Below are 18,697 nucleotides of genomic sequence, written 5' to 3' on the forward strand. Positions count from 1 at the left end.
TGGGGAGATGTCAGCCAGAGTTTCAGTTATGCAGGGTGAGTTCTGGAGACCTAAGTGTAGGTCACCTTCAGCGTGGTGACTATAGTTAGTGATGCTGTATGGTATATTTGAAATTTGCCAAGACAGTAGATCTTAAGTGCTCTCACTACACATATTCATACTTAAAAAGGTAACTGTGAAATGATGAATATGTTCATTAGCTTGATGATGGTAATCGTTTCACAGTAAATACATAAATTAAAACATTACATTGTATACCTTGTTGTTTTGTTTTGTTTTATTTTGCTTTGTTTTTGAGATGGAGCATTGCTCTCTTGCCTGGGCTGGAGTGCAGTGGTGTGATCTTGGCTCACTGCAACCTCCACCTCCTGGGTTCAAGCCATTCTCCTGCCTCAGCCTCCCAAGTGGCTGAGATTATAGGCACGTGCCACCACACCCAGCCAATTTTTCTATTTTTAGTAAAGACAAGGTTTCGCTGGTCTCAAACTCCTGACCTCAGGTGATACTCCTTCCTTGGCCTCCTAAAGTGCTGGGATTACAAGTGGGCCACAGTGCCTGGCCTGTGTGCCTTAAGTTTAAAAATTTGTGTCTATTATACTTCAATAAAGCTGGAAAATTTTTAAATAAATAACAGCAGTAATTAACAGATTCAACTGATGACCTTCTGTAGAAGATAATGAGAGCAGAACTGTTAGCAAGACATTTATATGGATATACTATATGTGTCTGCACTGTTTCAGGATTCTCTACTATGATACCTGGGTAAAGGATGACTTCCTTCCTATCATAAAACAGCTTGGACAGCACTGAGAAGATGGTTATGTTCTTTTCTCTTGTTTTAAGAGCCTAGAAAGAGTCTTCGCCAAAGACTCTTTCATTTCCCTTTCTGAAACTCTGTGAGATTGCTCTGTTCTCCAGGACTTAACTTCACGACTGGTCTATTTTTCCTTTCAGAAATTACCATGGTTGACACAGAGATGCCATTCTGGCCCACCAACTTTGGGATCAGCTCTGTGGATCTCTCCGTAATGGACGACCACTCCCACTCCTTTGACATCAAGCCCTTCACTACTGTTGACTTCTCCAGCATTTCTACTCCACACTATGAAGACATTCCATTCACAAGAGCAGATCCGATGGTTGCAGATTATAAGTATGACCTGAAACTTCAAGAGTACCAAAGTATGATGTTTATTTTCATTTTTCAGACTCCTAAGACTGGAATTGGACTAATCTCTCAGTAACCCTGTAATACTCCAGAGACTAGAACTCTAATAGAGAAGGCATTCATCATTGATTTATTCACCCATTTATCCATGAAACATTAGGTATCTATGAAATGCCAGAAAGGAAGTTGGCCCCAGGTCAATCTTGCCTTTCCCGCACTCTATCCTTCCTCTCTTCTTTCCTTTCTTGCTTACTTCCTTCTTAGGAACATTTTCTACCCTGATTACACTGCCATTTGTATCTCTAGCTAAGAGTCCATCATCCACACTTTGAATTCTTTGGGCCCTTGTAAGTTAATAAGTAACAGTTCCAGGTCACCTTATATTATATAACTTATCTTCACTAAATTACTGCTACTACAGTACATTTTTTTCTAATCTGTCCTTTCAGAATTTTATACTGAAACCTACTTTTGAGCACAAATTTGTCTTAACATTGTAGTCTATTGATAAATTTTCATGCCATTAACTAAATTAACATCAAAACATCAGACGCAAGGAAAACAAGAACTGCACTTTTTGAGATAAAATGTATTTCTGTAATGCTGTTTCCTTGATTTTTATCATGTGTGGGCTGACATGCTGGTTTTCCAAAGCCATCACTATGTAACTGGCAACCATTACTTGACAATAAGTAAGAACTTCCTGTATTTCTGGTGGTTTTTAAGATAAATAATATGCTTGGTTATATTTATCTGTGTGGTTTTTAGTTAGAGCCTAATATGGAAATTTAATAGCCATGGGCCTAACTAGTAAAAGGTAGGCCTTACTTCCATTAAGTTCCCCCATCTTCTGTCAAAGATTATTTCACAAACCACATCTTTTGACTGAACACTGATGGTAACCTGGGCTCTTAATTTTCATGCACCTTGAAGCAAGGCATTCACAGCAGTGTTCCTTTTGTGGTTCTTTTGTAAGCGTTGTTCTAAAGTGCTTCTAAAATTTAATATTTAAATAAAATGTATAATTTAATATTGTGATGAATACCAAAGACAGAACATTTGCTAGCAAAATAAGCTTCCTTGTCTCAAAGCCTCTATGTTGTCTGTTAGAGCTGTAGTATTGCAGGGTACTGGGGGTCATAGAACCACAGACTTAATTCCCATTCCCATTTTATACTTACAGGTGAGGCTTAGAGATGTTGTAACTTGCCTGTGATTACACAGCCTTCTTTTTCTTGCCTTAACTCTAGTGTTTTTTTCATGTCCCATTGTGCTTTTATATTGAAACAATACAAATACGGCATGAAGGTATGCTATGGTGGCTTGCCCTTTTGCCTTTTTAGGACTGTTTTCATGGGATAATTATCCTCTCACGTTTCCATACACAGGTGCAATCAAAGTGGAACCTGCATCTCCACCTTATTATTCTGAGAAGACTCAGCTCTACAGTAAGCCTCATGAAGAGGCTTCCAACTCCCTCATGGCAATCGAATGTCGTGTCTGTGGAGATAAAGCTTCTGGGTTCCACTATGGAGTTCATGCTTGTGAAGGATGCAAGGTAGTTTTTTTAAAAAAATCTTTCTTCAAAGAAATTGTTGAAACCTTATTATTTCATTTGAGCAGAACTCTTTCTTTAGGTGGTAAAAAAAAAATGTGAATTTTTTTTCTTCTTAGAAGAGTGTCACCCAGACTGGAGTACAGTGGTACAATCAGAGCACACTGCAGCATTGAGCTCCAGGGCTAGAGTGATCCTCCCACCTCAGCCCCTCAAAGGATGGTGTAATATTTGAGAGCCTAAGAAAGTGGATAAAAGCAGGGCTGCTTTACCCCATGTTCCTTTCTCCAAATTGATTCTTTGAGACACTGATTTAATTTAACCCTTGCAACTTGCAGATTTTTACAAAAAGGTGACTTCTCCAAGGTGTCGTGGCAAGACAGTGATTATCTGGCATCAGGATGCAGATTTCCTGCATTCCCTAGTTGTTTATTTATTTATTTTTTTGCTGTACCACGTAATATTATATATACACAAGATTTTACATATTGTCTGTATATACATGTCTTTGGATCCCTAGAGCAATCCTATAAGGTTGGGCTTCTTTATGGCCACATTACAGATGTAGAAATTAGAAGTTTATAAGACTTGCCAAGGTCATCCCTTAGTAAATGGCAGCCCTCAGTCTAGACTCCGACTCCTTAGGTGGTATTTGGTCTCAAAGCAGTGTCTCATGTTTCCTTATTCCAGCATCAGTGTGAGCCACATACATGGACAGGCAAGGAGGTATAACAGTGTGGGAAAGGAGATACTATTTCTCCTCACCTCTTTCCTTTGCGAAAAGGGTATTTTGAAAAATTTAGACATTTAGTAATATATTGCTTAATCATTAAGAAAATATGTGAATCCACATATATTTTGATATGCAGTCTTTTAAGATATTTTTAGAATATGCAATGAAAAAATAGTACTAATTATATATTCATTGCACATAATAAACTGTTCATAAATATTTACCTTATAAAATAAGCACCTGCTTAGGCTTTTTATTCAACATAAAGATACGGAACAGCAGTTAGGAAAGAGTTAGGACATCTTGGCTCCTTAATGGATGATGGGCTGAAAAAGAAAACTGATTTTTATTGAATTCTTACTACATGCCGGATACTGTGTGAGGTAACGTTTTCATACATCAGTATTTTACCACATCCTACCCAGGTTTCTCATCTATAAAATGATTGTGGCTGGGTGTGGTGGCTCACGCCTATAATCCCAACACTTTGGGAGGCCAAGACAGGAGGATCTCTTGAGCCCAGGGGTTCAAGACCAGTCTGGGCAGCATAGCAAGATACCATCCCTACAAAATTTTTTAAAATTAGCCAGACACGGTGGCATATACCTGTAGTCCCACCTTCTCTGGAGGCTTAAGTAAGAGGATCACTTGATCCCCAAGACTGCAGTGAGCTGTGATTGCACCACTGCACTCCAGCCTGGGTCACAAAAGCAAGACCCTAACTCCAAAAAAATAAATAAAAATAAAATGATCACACTGATTTAGATGATCTTAAAGTTCCTTCAATTCAAATAGTTTTTACTCTAAAGGTAACCTAATATAATGAAAAGGGACAAATCAGAGGTCAGCTTTCCAAAGTCACTAGCCAGTCACATATACACTGTATCCCTCAGGCCCACCATGTGTAAAACGACTTGGTTAGATTGACTACGCAAGGTCTTATTCGTCTCTAAGATCTGTAATTTCAAAATGACACTTTGAAATACTCCTGGCAAGAGATACTTTCATTGAAAACACTAAAACCCATTCATTCTGTAATTTAAACCAAATTAAAATATTTATGACCTTATATGAAATCATTGTATTAAGTCAGTTTTCTAAGATCTTGATAAGAACATGTCATTTTATTGAGTTAGATTTTTTATTGAGTGTTTTTGTAGTTTTATTGAGTTTTATTGTTAGATTTAATGAGTTAGAGTTTATTTTTACTGAGTTAGGTACCATTTTTGAGTGAGTAAATTGTTGCTAAATTCTGAGCCACATTTATGTGAAGAAACCATTCTGTTTAGGTCATGCTGATAATTTACAACTGCAAACAAATAAAAACAGCATGATTGGTTTAGGTTTCCACAATAAGTTATTGTTTTTTATGGGCTAGCAAAGCACTTAGAAAACTAAAACCTTTAAGCAAATAGTTCCGCCATAATCCTATTAGTCACAAATTTGTGGAAAGCTAACATTATTGAGAACAGCTGAAAATGGAAATACAGGAACATTGTCAGTAGTTGGTTATAGGAATAAATCTAAGTTCTGAGGGCACTAAAACTTAGAAGCAAGCAGGGAAGAAGAGTAGCAAAAAGAGAAACGAGAAGAGGAAATCCAAGTGCCTTCAAGTTAGGATGAGAAAGGGTAGAAGGCAGAGAGGAAGGAAGAACACTTAATGAAACCTGAAGACTCTAGGGGAGTCCTTAACCTAACATAGATTAAAAAACAAATGAAGAAAGCTAAGAGTATTGTGTACTAACCTGCAGTAATTCGCAAACCATCCAAACTGTGGATTCCAGAATTCCTAGACTAAAATGTAAAGAAAGTTTTACTCACTTGGGAAGGGAAAATAGACATCTACACATTTTAAAGTTAAGAATAAGGAAAACATTATTCTTGGAAAATGTAAACATTTAGTAATATACTACTTAATATTTAAAAAATGTGAATCCACTTACCTTTCCATGTACAGTCTTTTAAAATTATTTAATATGTTCAATGAATAAAATAGTGTTTATTTATTATATACTCATTGCACAGAATAAATTGTTCATAAATATTTACATTATAAAATAAACCCTGCCTCGGTTGGGGTTTTTATTTGGTGTAAAGATTAAGAACAGCAGTTAGGAAAGAATCAGAACATCTTGGTTCCTAAATAGATGATGGGTTGAAAAAGGAAACTTTTTCTTGAAGTCTTATTCTGATTTTTATTGAATTCTTACTATGTACCAGATATTGTATGAGGTACATTTACATACATCATTATTTAACCACATCCTATTCAGGTTTTCTCATCTATAAAATGATTCAGATGATATTGGTAGTATGTGGTTACATAATGAAACAATATCATTTGGCTTCTTCTGGTATACATTAGCAGTTCCCAAAGTGTGGTCTGGGGCTTGGGCCCTTTCAAGGCATCCATGAAGTTGAAACTATATTCATAATAATGATTTTTATTACCTTTTTCACTCTCATTCTGTGTATGTGGAGTGTTCTGGAAGCTACGTGATGTAGGATGATGATATAACTCTGGTGGCTAATGGAATGTTTGCTTGTATGTTCTTGTATATAATAATTTCTCAGTTGTACTTTTTAGTGTGATAAATGTCAATAATGATAGCCCAAATAAACAAAAGCTCTTTGGGGTCTTCTATAATTTTAAAAAGAGTAAAGGGGTCTTACAGCCATAAAGCCTTCAGCCTCATTCTGAAGAAATGCAGTTACTTATTAGTTGCTGCTTAGGAACTAAACAAAATTGCTGCCACATTCTGAATACTGCTGCATTAGACCAGTGGCTGTCAGTAATCAAAAACATCCCCTTAGCTTATCAGCAATACACAACCAAAAGCCAGGAAAATGGAATTAGCAAATGTGTTTAACTCATCTGCATGTATTTTCTGAGAGTTTTTTTGGCAGCTTCAGATTTGCTGTTGCAGTAGAATGTGGGTTATATTAATAATTAAAATACAGTTGACCACAAAGCTGCAAGCTAATTTATGGACAGAAAAGAATAGTGAAACACAGCATAAAACAACTGTTGGTAGGTCTTCTTAAACAGTTTTACAATGTAAATGGAACAGGTTTATATTAGTGATTCTTGCTAAAATTTGGTCAGACATATGGGAATGAATAGATTGGACTTGAATTAAGATGAAATAGTGACAGATTCTTGGGTGTGTTAATATTGCAAACTTATATAAAATAAAACCTTTAGCAACTGAAAGATATGTATACTTTAGAGCTTGGAAAGCTATCATTTATTTGTTGTTTACATGTTGGACACATTTGTTTTCTTTAGTAAGTTCCATCCTATTTTTTATCTTTTGTGAAAGATCATTTTAGAACCATAGGCATACCTAAAGATACAAGTAAATACAATCTACCACATAATACGATGTAATCTACGTTTGTATTTCTGTATACAAAAGAATGTCGTCTGCTTGTTAGCCACTTGTATGTCTATTCATCCCTACTTCAGAAAGAGTTTTAATTCAGACCACTTTTTGGGAAAGCCTAGTGCAAGCCCCACACAGGGCTGTTAATCTCATTGTAAAAATCAACACCATTCTGAGGTCTCATTGTCCCTGATGTTTTGTTAAAACTAAAGCAATTAAGGAGAGGCCAGAGAAAAGTTTTCAAATGATTGAAAAATACATATCACCTTCTAACAGACAAGTGTGCAGACATTAGAATAAATAATATATACACAAAACAATTTTCTGAAATGGTGACTGATGCATTTCCAACATACTATGTCACAGACTTCATGATCATCAGAAGAGTAAATTGTTGAAAATGCATTGTTCTGTGGCCTCTGATATAATAACGAACAGTGTTGTCAGAGTGTTTCTTCATCAGTAATATGAAGAAAATTTGGAGAAGCCGGCCTTGTTCTATAAATCAATAAATAATTCTACAGAAAAGCACTTGGTAATATCTTTACATCTTCCTCTCTAGATTCCTTGAGTCAAATGACAAGAAAACACTTAGATATCATTAACTCATTGTGAAAAAAAAAAAAAAAAGTAAAAGCAAGTTCCAAAGTACATGCTAAGATCTGTGTGTTCAGTTCAGGATTTTATTAACATATACAGTGCATAATGTTCAGAGTGGTTATTCATTGAAGGACCTTAGATCATCACAAAAAATGTAATACACTTTTCAAAGGCATCAGCTGAGGAATCAAGTCAGAAATTTCCATTATAAGGATTAAACTGAACAATTCTCTTATCAAAAAGCCTTCGTCTCCTATCCATGCCAAATAACTGAGTACTCTCTGAGCCATCCAGCGGTCAGTTAGCCAAGTAGCATTTTCACCCACAAATATTAGTCCAAAAAAAGTAAGAATCAAAAGAGAAGTCAAGGAATATCATAAAATAGCTATGATCACAATGGCAAACATCAAAATTTTCACCAACATTTATCAGTGAGAATGTTTTATACATTATACATTAGCATTCTATTCATCTGTGAAAAAAGAAAAAAACCTTTTTCATATCTGTAGGTCCTCAGAACCCTTTGAGAATTAAAGAGGCTTCAACTGCCAGCAGATTCTACATTGGGCATATTCTTTAAGACATTGCTGATCTCACGAGAGATAGAGAAAACTCTCCAAAACAGCATCACTGAAACAGAATGAAACAAACCCTCAGTTCTGAGCTGTGAGCTGCAGGCACACTTAGCAGGTCAGGGTTTTCCCCATGATAGATGCCCAGAGAGGTACAGGGGTGAGCATTACCCCAAAGGCAGATGCCTATAGCAGTTTTCTGAGCAATCTGTGAGAAGGAGCTAAGTGTAGGGCTTCTGAATTAAGCCAGGATTCTCAAGAGTGTCTGAAATAGGACCGGGCGCGGTGGCTCACGCCTGTAATCCCAGCACTTTGGGAGGCCGAGATGGGTGGATCACGAGGTCAAGAGATCGAGACAATCCTGGTCAACATGGTGAAACTCCATCTCTACTAAAAATACAAAAATTAGCCGGGCATGGTGGCGCACACCTGTAGTCCCAGCTACTTGGGAGGCTGAGGCAGGACAATTGCTTGAACCCAGGAGACGGAGGATGCCGTAAACCAAGATCGCGCCATTGCACTCCAGCCTGGGTAACAAGAGCAAAACCCCCTCTCAAAAAAAAAAAAAAAAAAAGAGTGTCTGAAATAGTAATAAGTCAGTAGCACCCCTGGCTACTGAATTCCTAATTTAGACCTTGTAGGAGTCCCCCAGTTTAAGGTCAAGAAATGAGTTCCAAATAAATATCAGCAAGCATGTGAGAAGGTAATCACCTTGAATGACATTCATCAAAAACAGGAAGAGGGATACAGACTCCCCACTCATCCCCTACCCTTGGAAAGCAGAAATTGGGATTGCCTGATACAGAATATAAAACAGCTGTTCTGAATTATTTAAAGAAAGAGGGCATAGGCTTGCAACAATAAACTATTAGGAATGTCCAGGATGATTTGAAAACCAAGTGAAAAAAACCAAGTGAAGCTTCTAAAGTTAAAAAATATGATTACTGAAACAAAAATTCATTGAAAGGGTTAGATAGCTTACTGGACACAGCAGAAGAAAAACCTGAAACCAAAAGAGATATGCAAAGAAATTGCCAAGAATGAAACCAACAATGTCTTAAAGAATATGTCCTATCCAGGGTCTGCTGGAATTTGAAGGCTTTTAGTTCTTGAAGAGTTTGTAGGATCTTTGAATGTTAAAAATGTATGTCTTCTTTACTGATCAATAGAAGAGTAAAGTGCAGAACTGTTCTTACTAATGAACTTTGGTGAGAACTGTTTGTTTTTGCTTTTGCCAGTGTTATCATATATTTTCATGTTATTTTGCTTCTGTTCTGATTTTTGACAATATTAGTGAATAAGTAGTGAGAAGAAGATGGAAAACATAAAAGATACATTCAGAAATGTGAAGGCTAGAATAAGAAAATCTACTACCTATCTAGCTGGAGTCCAGTACTGATGAACAGATGAAGCCAAAGCTGTGAGGCAGAAACAACACGTCCAAGAAGATAAATGAAAAGAAATTCATGCCCAGACACACTGCAGTAAGTCTGCTGAATATTAAAGACAGAGAGTATAAAAGCAACCAAAGAGAAAAGGTAGATCACCTTAGAAGTAAATTGACAAGAGCCTTTTCAACAGCAAAGTAACAGCAGAAGGATACTAGAATTCAAAGTATTTAGAGAAAGTAACTGAGTACTCAGTAATCTCTCAAGAATGGGAGTGAGCCGTGCATAGTGGCACACGTCTGTAATCCCAGCCCTTTGGAAGGCCAAGGTGGCTGGATCACTTGGGGCCAGGAGTTCAAGACTGGCCTGGCCAACATGGCGAAACCCCATCTCTACTAAAAATACAAAAAAAAAAAAAAAAAATTAGCCAGGTATGGTGTTGCACGCCTGTAATCTCAGCTACTCAGAAGGCTGAGGCCCAAGAATCGCTTGAACCCGGGAGGCGGAGGTTGCAGTGAGCCTCTCATAGCACCACTGCACTACAGCCTGAGCAACAGAGTGACACTTTGTCTCAAAACAAAAATGAATGAGAGTGAAATGAAAATGTCTATGGGTTGAAAAAACAAAAACACTGAAAAAAGTACATTTCAAGGATAGTAAGCCAAACAGAGGAGAAGATATTTAAACATCTGTAACAGACAAAAGATGAATATCTATCCATATTTTTTTAAATGTCTCAAATTCAATTTTAAGGAAAAGACAGAAACTGGGAAGTGAAAAGCCAGGGACGTACAAATGGAGATTTACATTCAGTTTTATACATTTTAGACTGTCAAAAATTAAGTAGTCTGACAACACCAAATGTGGAAGAAACTTGAACTTTCATAAAGCACTTGTAGGAGTATAAATTGATAGCCACTTTGCAAAGCAATTTGGCATTATCTTTTAAAATTTAATATTTACATATTATACAATCCAGAAATGCCACTCCTAGGTAACTCATACATATACATCTTAAAACATTTACAGGAATATTTAGATAAACACTTCTCATAGTAGCAAAAAATTGACATTTCAAAGGTCCATCTGCATACAAATAGGTTAATAAATTATAATATAGTCATACAATGGAATATTATATAATGAAAATGAATAAATTCACAGTCTTTGACCAAAAAGAAATTCAGTCTTTGACCAAAAAGAGCGTAAATTTTAGAAACCTAATACCAAATTTTATTAGTGTCTCCAAAACTACATATAGTAAAATATCACTTAATAAAGCCTCAAAACAAGCAAAATTATACAGTATATTATTTTGTTTTACATAGCAGGTGATAAAACTGTATTTTCCTACTTTTTTTGAGACAGTGTCTCACTCTGTTGCCCAGACTGGAGTGCAATGGCACGATCATGGCTTGGCTTACTGCAGCTTTGACCTCCTGGGCTCAGGTGATCCTTCCATCTCAGCCTCCAGAGTGGTAGCTGGGACTACAGGTGTGTGCCACCACACCTGGCTAAGTTTTTTGTATTATTTTTATAGAGACAGGGTTTCACCTTTTTTGCCCAGGCTAGTCTAGAACTCCTGGACTCAAGCGATCCATCTGTCTTAGTCTGTCAAAATGATGGGATCAAAGGTGTGAGCCACTGCACTCAGACTGTATTTCTTAAAGATCAAGGAAACGATAAACACAAAATTGAGAATAATGATTACTTTGTCAAGCCTATTGCCTTTGTAACATCTCAGTCACAGTTTGGAGTCACAAACTACCAGAGATGGAAGTGCTTTCTCATTTTACAGTTGAAAAAGGTGAGGCCCGGAAAGGAAGTTACATGACATCTGTATTAATTTCACAGATTTTAACGGAGCACTATCATAGGCATTTGGACTCCATCCAAGGGTATAAGAGACTATTCCTGCCCCTGAGGAGCTCATAATTTTAATTGAGCAGTAAGGGAGAGGCAGAAAATAAACACTTAAACAATAATAAGTAAACCCTGTGGTGTGTTAGAAAATCGTAAGTGCTACTGGAAAGAAGAAAAACTAGAACAGAGTAAAGAGGATCAAGAGTTCCAGAAGAGAGGTGTGGGAAAGGCCACGGTATTAAATAGGTTGGCCTAGCCCCATTGAGAAGGTGAGATGCAAAACTTGAAGGCGATGAAGAAAATAGGCAAGTGTGTATTTACAGAAAGCTTTCCACTTGAGGAAAGAAGGAAGTCAAGAGTGATTTCAATGATTTTGGCTTGAGAAGCTGGGAGGATGGAGTTGCAACTGTTGAGATGGAGAAAGCCGCAAATGAAGTGAGTTTGTAGGGGAGAGTCAGGACTTCAGTTTGGACAGGCTAGCTTAGAGATGGCAATTAATTATTTAAGTGAAGCTGTCAAGTAATCGGTAGAACATACTCATCCAGAGTTCAAAATGGAAATTTGGTGAAAGTGAAAATGCACATCAGTGACCAAAGCAATACTCATGCAGTGTTTTTTGCACCAAACAGGGCCAGATACATTTGAAATAATTAGCAATTAAGTTTTATGAAGATGAACACAGAAATGAATAGGAATATGAAGAACCAAAAAAATGAAGTCAGTAAACATGTCCAATTTGATTTTTTTCCAGCACTTTCCTAAAGATATAAATATAGCAGAATATTCAGTTGGCTTCAAATTGACATATTTGCCACTTTGAGATAGCAGTGGATTTTGTGAGGATTTATCTGATTACTTGTCATGTTATTTCCCGTAGTCTCTTTCTGTCTGTAAGCCACAACAATGATGGGGCACACTTTTAACAACATAAATAGTGAAACAAATTCTGCAGGAAATTATGCAACATAGAGAATTCCAAAAAAAAATTATCCACATGTGGATTTTTATTGGCCCTGATCATGTTTTAGAATGAAATGATTATAACTTTGCCAGACTGCTTAGCACAGTTACAAAGGTTGGGGCATGCTGTTGGAATGATTTGCAGAGAGACTGAACTGATTACATGGTGTTTTATTTGTGTTACATTAAATCCAGAGCACTTTTTAGAGCATGCTGAAAACCAAATGTAGAGCCAAGATCCAATGAAAGCCGTCAGCTGGATGTGTTTATTAGAGAAAAAAAAAAAAAAAAAAAAAAAAGGATCTGGAGATTCTCTGGTTCTTTATTTAATAGTAAAGAAAATTTAGTTCCAGAGAGGTTAAGTGACTTGTCTAAAGTCATCAGTAACAGAATGTGTCAAGAACCTGCCTTTTCTGATTCCTAGGCCAGTATTCCTTTAGCCATAGGCTGCTGCTTCCATGTGTCACAAAGACTTAAAATTTGCTTCTTTTTTTTTTAAAATATCCATTTGCAGGGTTTCTTCCGGAGGACAATCAGATTGAAGCTTATCTATGACAGGTGTGACCTTAACTGTCGGATCCACAAAAAAAGTAGAAATAAATGTCAGTACTGTCGGTTTCAGAAATGCCTTGCAGTAGGGATGTCTCATAATGGTAAGCGAACAGTCATCACTGTATACTTTATTATTGTCATTATAGCTGCCAGATCAGTGGACACTAAGACCATTGCCAAAAGTGTGCACAGTTTTTCAACCAAATGCCAGAATTTAGAATATTGCATGCTGATAAAACATTTCTCATTTAGGTCAGTGTTTATAAGGCTTTTACTATAGAACCCTTCTCTCTGTGGTTGGACATCAGCCATGAGGAGAGAAGAGACCTGAAAATCGGGGATGATGGGAAAAACTTTAGTGTTTTAGAATAAATATAATGATCATTGCGATTAATTTTTATATTGCTTCAATACGTTGAAAACAGAATTACATTTTACTTATGTGTATCGGTAGTGTGTTTCTACTTTAAGAAAATCCTGAAGATGTCTGCGTCTGGAACTTTAAGTGCGAGAATTTAGACTCATTCATCTTTTTTTTTTTTTTTTTTTTCTTGCTCTTTATTATGCAAAGAGGAACATTCCTTTCCTTCACTTCAAGAAACATCCATGAGTTGTGGAAAGGGGAAAACAAAGTATTTTATAGTTCTGAAAAACTTCAATGCCATAGAAACATAAGAGAATAAAACTTTTTACTTTTGAAATCTGTATCTAAAGTTAAGCTTATGACTTTGGGTGTCAAGGGAAATCATATAGAAGACCTGAGAAAAGACCTATGTTTTCATGATCTGTGGAACTAACTCAGTAAAGTCCTAGAGAACAACATGGTTGAAAAAACAACTCTTGATCACCATGTGGTTCTGATTGGTTGCCTGGCTGACAAAATAAATTTTAGGTGTAACTTGATAGTATTATATTTGTCAAGTATTAATCAGTTCTTTCGATGCACTCGAGAAATTAAAAAATGTCAACATGATCAAATTAAAGTTGAAGTTTCATTTCATCTGCTATCCTATTTTTTTCTTTCTTTTGCTTTCATCTCTCTCAAAACTGATCTAGTAAGAAGATAATCTCTGAAGTCAGTCTTCATCTACATGGACTCTAAAGCATCTGAGAAAATTAAATTTTTGTTCTATCATGTAGATGTTTGGTTTTCACCGTGGAAACCATCAAGATATTTGAGAATCACTCATTGATTAATAACCTACCCTTTAAAAATAGTTCATTACTGTGGGTCAGTTCCTCTAACGGCAAGAATGTATTTTGAATTGAGCTATCAACAGTACTGAACAAGATGGAAATTTGGTCCAACTTTCCTCAACAATTGACTACATCTGCTATATACAACTGCAGTCATGGATTGCAAAATAATTTGCTGGTTCAGTTCCATCAGTTTCCTTTTATTTCAGACCTCATAAAACATAAGGGCAAGTTTCCAAGTCAAGAGTTATATTTTAGGTGATGCAATCAAGTTGCAATAAACTTATTTCATCTTTATGAAGAAATCATTGACTTTGAGGTCATCATCACTGAGACAGCCTAGGAAAGCATGCCAGTTCCGCTTTTAACACTGTTTTTTGCCTATTAAAAATTTCACACATTCATGTAAAATATAATTCCTGTTACTTATTGCCAGTGCATACATTGATGTAAAATATATTTTCTATTGCTTACAAGCATTGTGTATGTTTATATAACTTATCCAATTGCGTATTGCTTACAGGCAAATATTATTTAAAATCCAACCTATGCAGTATGGATGGTATAATTTTCTCCTCCCATAAAAGTCAAAGAAAGCTATCATAAACTTGATAGGTCATCTTCTGACTTCATATGACTATTTGTTTTATTTCTAGAGAGAGTCAATCTTGTTAGGGAGTGTTCAGTTCTAGTGAAAGCAAGAAAATGCAGGAATTAAGTGTCATGATATCAGAGATTTAGGCAGTTCAACACTTTAAAAATTGCAAACATGACTAAGAAAACCTCAGAGGTTTTTTGGGAGTTTGCTGCAAAGAAAAGAAAACATCAGGCTAACAACAAGGTTTTGTTTGGTTTTGCCTGTTCGCTGGATGAAGAAAACATTTCTAAATACAAAGTTTTCTAGGAGGTTGAGTTACTATTTAAAATCCATTGCTTTGACCAATTTGAAGCTAACAGGGTTTTCATTCATATAGAATGCCTTTTTAAGTTATCAAAAGAGCCTCCGAGTATTATACAAAAATGAGCACCCAGCTGTTTTCACTATGTGCAAGAAAACATGAACGTCCCCCCAAAGCAAATGTACTCCATTCTCTGTTAACTGTATTTCTGCTCTCTGATCTCTGATTAGTCTGATTGATGAATATAACTTCCCCTTTGGCCATGCACTCACAGCTTTGAAGGAGGCTTCTGAAGGAACCCATAGGGAACCCTAAGGGTTCTTGATAATATTGTTGGATAGTCACTGAAATCAGTGATCACTATGTCCTTGCACTTTTCAAAACTCTATGATTTTGTGTAATGCAACAGCCTAACTCACTGGATTTTTCACTTTTTAGTCAGCTATTCTGTGCCTTATGGTGTTCCAGCCTTCTCAAATATGTAGGCACCTGGCATGTCCATTGCCTGAATTTAAAAGTTTTCACCTATATGCTTTGGTGCCATAAAAATAAAAATATAATTTATATACCTGAATCAGGTCTATGTGTTCTGATCAATTGCTCAGCAATTTTGGGCAGTTGGTTTGATGGTTATGTGGTAATGTAGCCCTGGAGAAGAAATCCAGAGCCTCTGGGCTAGAGAAAGTATAAATGGCATATTAGGCTTTGTAGGGTTACAGCTCTTCAGAAGGAACTTTCATTTTCATTGGGACACATCGCTTGCATGTTGTAGAAGAACATCATTTCAGAATTCTTCCAGTTAGAAACATAGTTTCTCAAATATTCACTTTCAGCATTGGATAGAAAAAGTACCCAGGTTGATTGATATGCTTTAGAATTATGTTTTTTTTTTCCTGCGAGTAATGAAAGTAAACATACCTTCTTAATTATTTTGGTTTGTTTTTTTTTTTTTTTTTTTTTTTTTTTTTTTTTGAGACAGAGTTTTGCTCTTGTTACCCAGGCTGGGGTGCAATGGCGCGATCTCGGCTTGCCGCAACCTCCGCCTCCTGGGTTCAGGCAATTCTCCTGCCTCAGCCTCCTGAGTAGCTGGGATTACAGGCACGCACCACCATGCCCAGCTAATTTTTTGTAGCTTTAGTAGAGACGGGGTTTTACCATGTTGACCAGGATGGTCTCAATCTCTTGACCTTGTGATCCACCCACCTCGGCCTCCCAAAGTGCTGGGATTACAGGCTTGAGCCACTGCACCCGGCCCTATTTTGGTCTTTTAACAACCCATCATTTCTAGACCATGGGTTAATTCCACCAGTTGCTCAGAAGTCTTCCTGAGTCATCTTAAGCACAATCAATTCACTAGTGTGTCTAGACACTGCCCTTAGAGGAAAGCTCAAAATGAAAATGAAGCAGAAATACAGACCTGCTTCCTAGGCCACTCAGAGGTGCATGTACCTTACTAAGTGATGTTGCAACAACTACTCTTTGTTAGTGAAGCTGGTGTCTGCAGAATCTTGATAAAAAGACTCATGAATAATGTTGCTTCTTTAGTCAGATGGGCTCTTGCATGCATTTTTATGGTTTTTCAAAGTAGGTTTTTTGTTTTTTGTTTTTTTGAGACAAAGTCTCTCTGTTGCCAGGCTGGAATGTAGTGGTGCAATCTCGGCTCACCGTAACCTCTGACTCCCTGGTTCAAGCGATTCTCCTGCCTCAGACTCCCAAGTAGCTGGGATTACAGGCACATGCCATCACGCCCAGCTAATTTTTTGCATTTTTAGTAGAGACGGGGTTTCACCATGTTGGATGGTCTCTATCTTCTGACCTCGTGATCCACCTGCCTTGGCTTCCCTAAGTGCTGAGATTACAGGTGTGAGCCACTGCACCTGGTGTCATTTTGTTTTAAAGTCTTGTTGTCAAGTCCTTGACAGTAATCACATTTTAAAAATATGTCTTCTTTATTTTTATTTTTATTATTATTATTATTATTATTATTATTATTATTATTATTATTTGAGACTGAGTCTCACTCTGTTGCCCAGGCTGGAGTGCAACGGCACAATCTTGGCTCACTGCAACCTCTGCCTCCCAGGTTCAAAAGATTCTCCTGCCCCAGCCTCCTGAGTAGCTGGGACTACAGGTGCCTGCCACCATGCCCTGCTAATTTTTGTATTTTTAGTAGAGACAGGGTTTTACCATGTTAGGCAGTCTGGTCTCGAACTCCTCACCTCAGGTGATCCACCCACCTTGGACTTCCAAAGTGCTAGGATTACAGGTGTGAGCCACCACGCCAGCCTTGTCCTCTTTATTTTTAATAAAATTATTTAGTCATTAAGAATTTCAACTAGTGGGCCAGGCATGGTGGCTCATGCCTATAATCCCAGCACTTTGGAAAGCTGAGGTCAGAGGACCACTTGAGCTCAGGAGTTCGAGACCAGCCCGGGCAACATGGCGAGACCCCATCTGTACTAAAAATACAAAAAATTAGTTGGGCGTGCTGGCATACGCCTGTGGTTCTAGCTACTCGAGAGGCTGGAGTGGGAAAATCGCTTTAGCCCAGGGTGCAGAGGTTGCAGTAAGCCATGATCATACCACTGCACTCCAGCATGGGTCACAGAGACAGACCCTGTCTCAGAAAAAAGAAAAAAAAAAAAAGGAATTTTGACTAGTGAATAATTCATATTCAGAGCTACTTTTAATGTGTGAACTAAATAATACAATAGTAAGTTTATGCTAACTACATTTTTTATTTTTAAATTTTTATGTATTTATTATTACTATTTTTTTTTTTAGAGATGGAGTCTCACTATGTTGCTTAGGCTGGGCTTACCTCAGCATCTGGAGTTGCTGAAACTATAGGCATGTGGCACTGTACCTAAGCTATTTAAGAAAATAGAGAAGAATTGACATGTTATTTATGAGTCATTCAGTTAGGTTTTTCTCTTTAACATTGAGATTTGGTTAAAAATGTTTTTCATAAATTTAAGAACTAGTGAAATCTTAGCTTTGCTGACTAGGATGTCTTATGATATAAATGAGAGGGAGTTTTTAATTTTTTAAAAAAACCTGACAACTTTAAAAATAAATTCTCAGTGGCTTCAAAAATCCAAAAAAATGATTTCACAAATTTTTGCAACCCTCAACATTTTTAAGATAGTTCTCTCAGTGCCTTGCAAACAGCCGCTCTAGAGTATATTGAGAAAAAGTCTGAATGGCAAATAGATTTCAACTTTATTCCTTTTTTCCTTTAGTCTTCTTAGTTGTTTAAAGAAAAATTACCCAAATGTTACCTTTAAGAAAAGGTAACAAAGTCCTAATGCATGCGGCAGTACGTGGCTGCTCCTGCCGCCCTGTCCCTCTACCCTGCGTGGACTCCAGAACCATCCATGTTGGAGCCCACCTCCTTTCCCCAGCCCTGCCCACTTTCCACTTACATTTCACAAACTCTGCACTTTGCTGGAAAATGGCTTATGCTTGGATGCCTCTAGGCCTCTGTTGATGTGTCTGTCTGTTCCTTGTGGAAAGTCTACCTGACATTCAAGGCTGCATTCAAATGCCTTCCTTCCCATCAGACTTTTCTGATTCCCTGCTCTTGCTTTTCTGTGTGTTTCATACCTTCCTGTGATACCACATTGTGCCTTAAAAAGCAAGAGAGTGATAAAATATATATTACCAAAAAAAAAAAAATACTGATAGCAGTAAATATGATAGAGAAAATACTGGAATTGGGAAATCCATCAGAAGACCAATGCAATATTAGAAAATAAGAAATTGAGAAGGGTAAGAAGAAGGGAAATTGAGATAAATACCAGAGCAGTGACCACTGAATAAAA

The 18,697-nt window shown here is 37.0% G+C and overlaps 1 protein-coding gene and 2 long non-coding RNA genes across 6 annotated transcripts in view; 2 read left to right on the forward strand and 1 right to left on the reverse strand.

Moving 5' to 3' along the window:
- The window catches only part of PPARG (peroxisome proliferator activated receptor gamma), a 142,013-nt gene that overhangs the window by 87,028 nt on the left and 36,288 nt on the right, over window positions 1-18,697 (forward strand). For all 4 annotated transcript variants that reach the window (XM_032262262.1, XM_032262264.1, XM_032262261.1 and 1 more), the window contains 3 exons: window positions 955-1,182; window positions 2,557-2,726; window positions 12,740-12,878. In XM_032262262.1, coding sequence (XP_032118153.1) covers window positions 963-1,182; window positions 2,557-2,726; window positions 12,740-12,878 — 529 coding nt within the window. In that variant the 5' untranslated portion in view covers window positions 955-962. The remainder of the gene's footprint in view (window positions 1-954; window positions 1,183-2,556; window positions 2,727-12,739; window positions 12,879-18,697) is intronic.
- On the forward strand, window positions 5,425-9,328 carry LOC116539381. The gene is made up of 2 exons (XR_004264023.1): window positions 5,425-8,275; window positions 8,592-9,328. It is a non-coding gene; the product is annotated as an uncharacterized LOC116539381 (long non-coding RNA).
- LOC116539382 lies at window positions 7,381-14,554 on the reverse strand. The gene is made up of 3 exons (XR_004264024.1): window positions 14,473-14,554; window positions 10,027-10,033; window positions 7,381-7,392 (listed from the first exon to the last, which is right to left on the reverse strand). It is a non-coding gene; the product is annotated as an uncharacterized LOC116539382 (long non-coding RNA).

This window comes from Sapajus apella, unplaced genomic scaffold (genome assembly GCF_009761245.1).
Source record: "Sapajus apella isolate SASKATOON/1434 unplaced genomic scaffold, GSC_monkey_1.0 scaffold128, whole genome shotgun sequence".
Classification (NCBI taxonomy): Eukaryota; Metazoa; Chordata; class Mammalia; order Primates; family Cebidae; genus Sapajus; species Sapajus apella.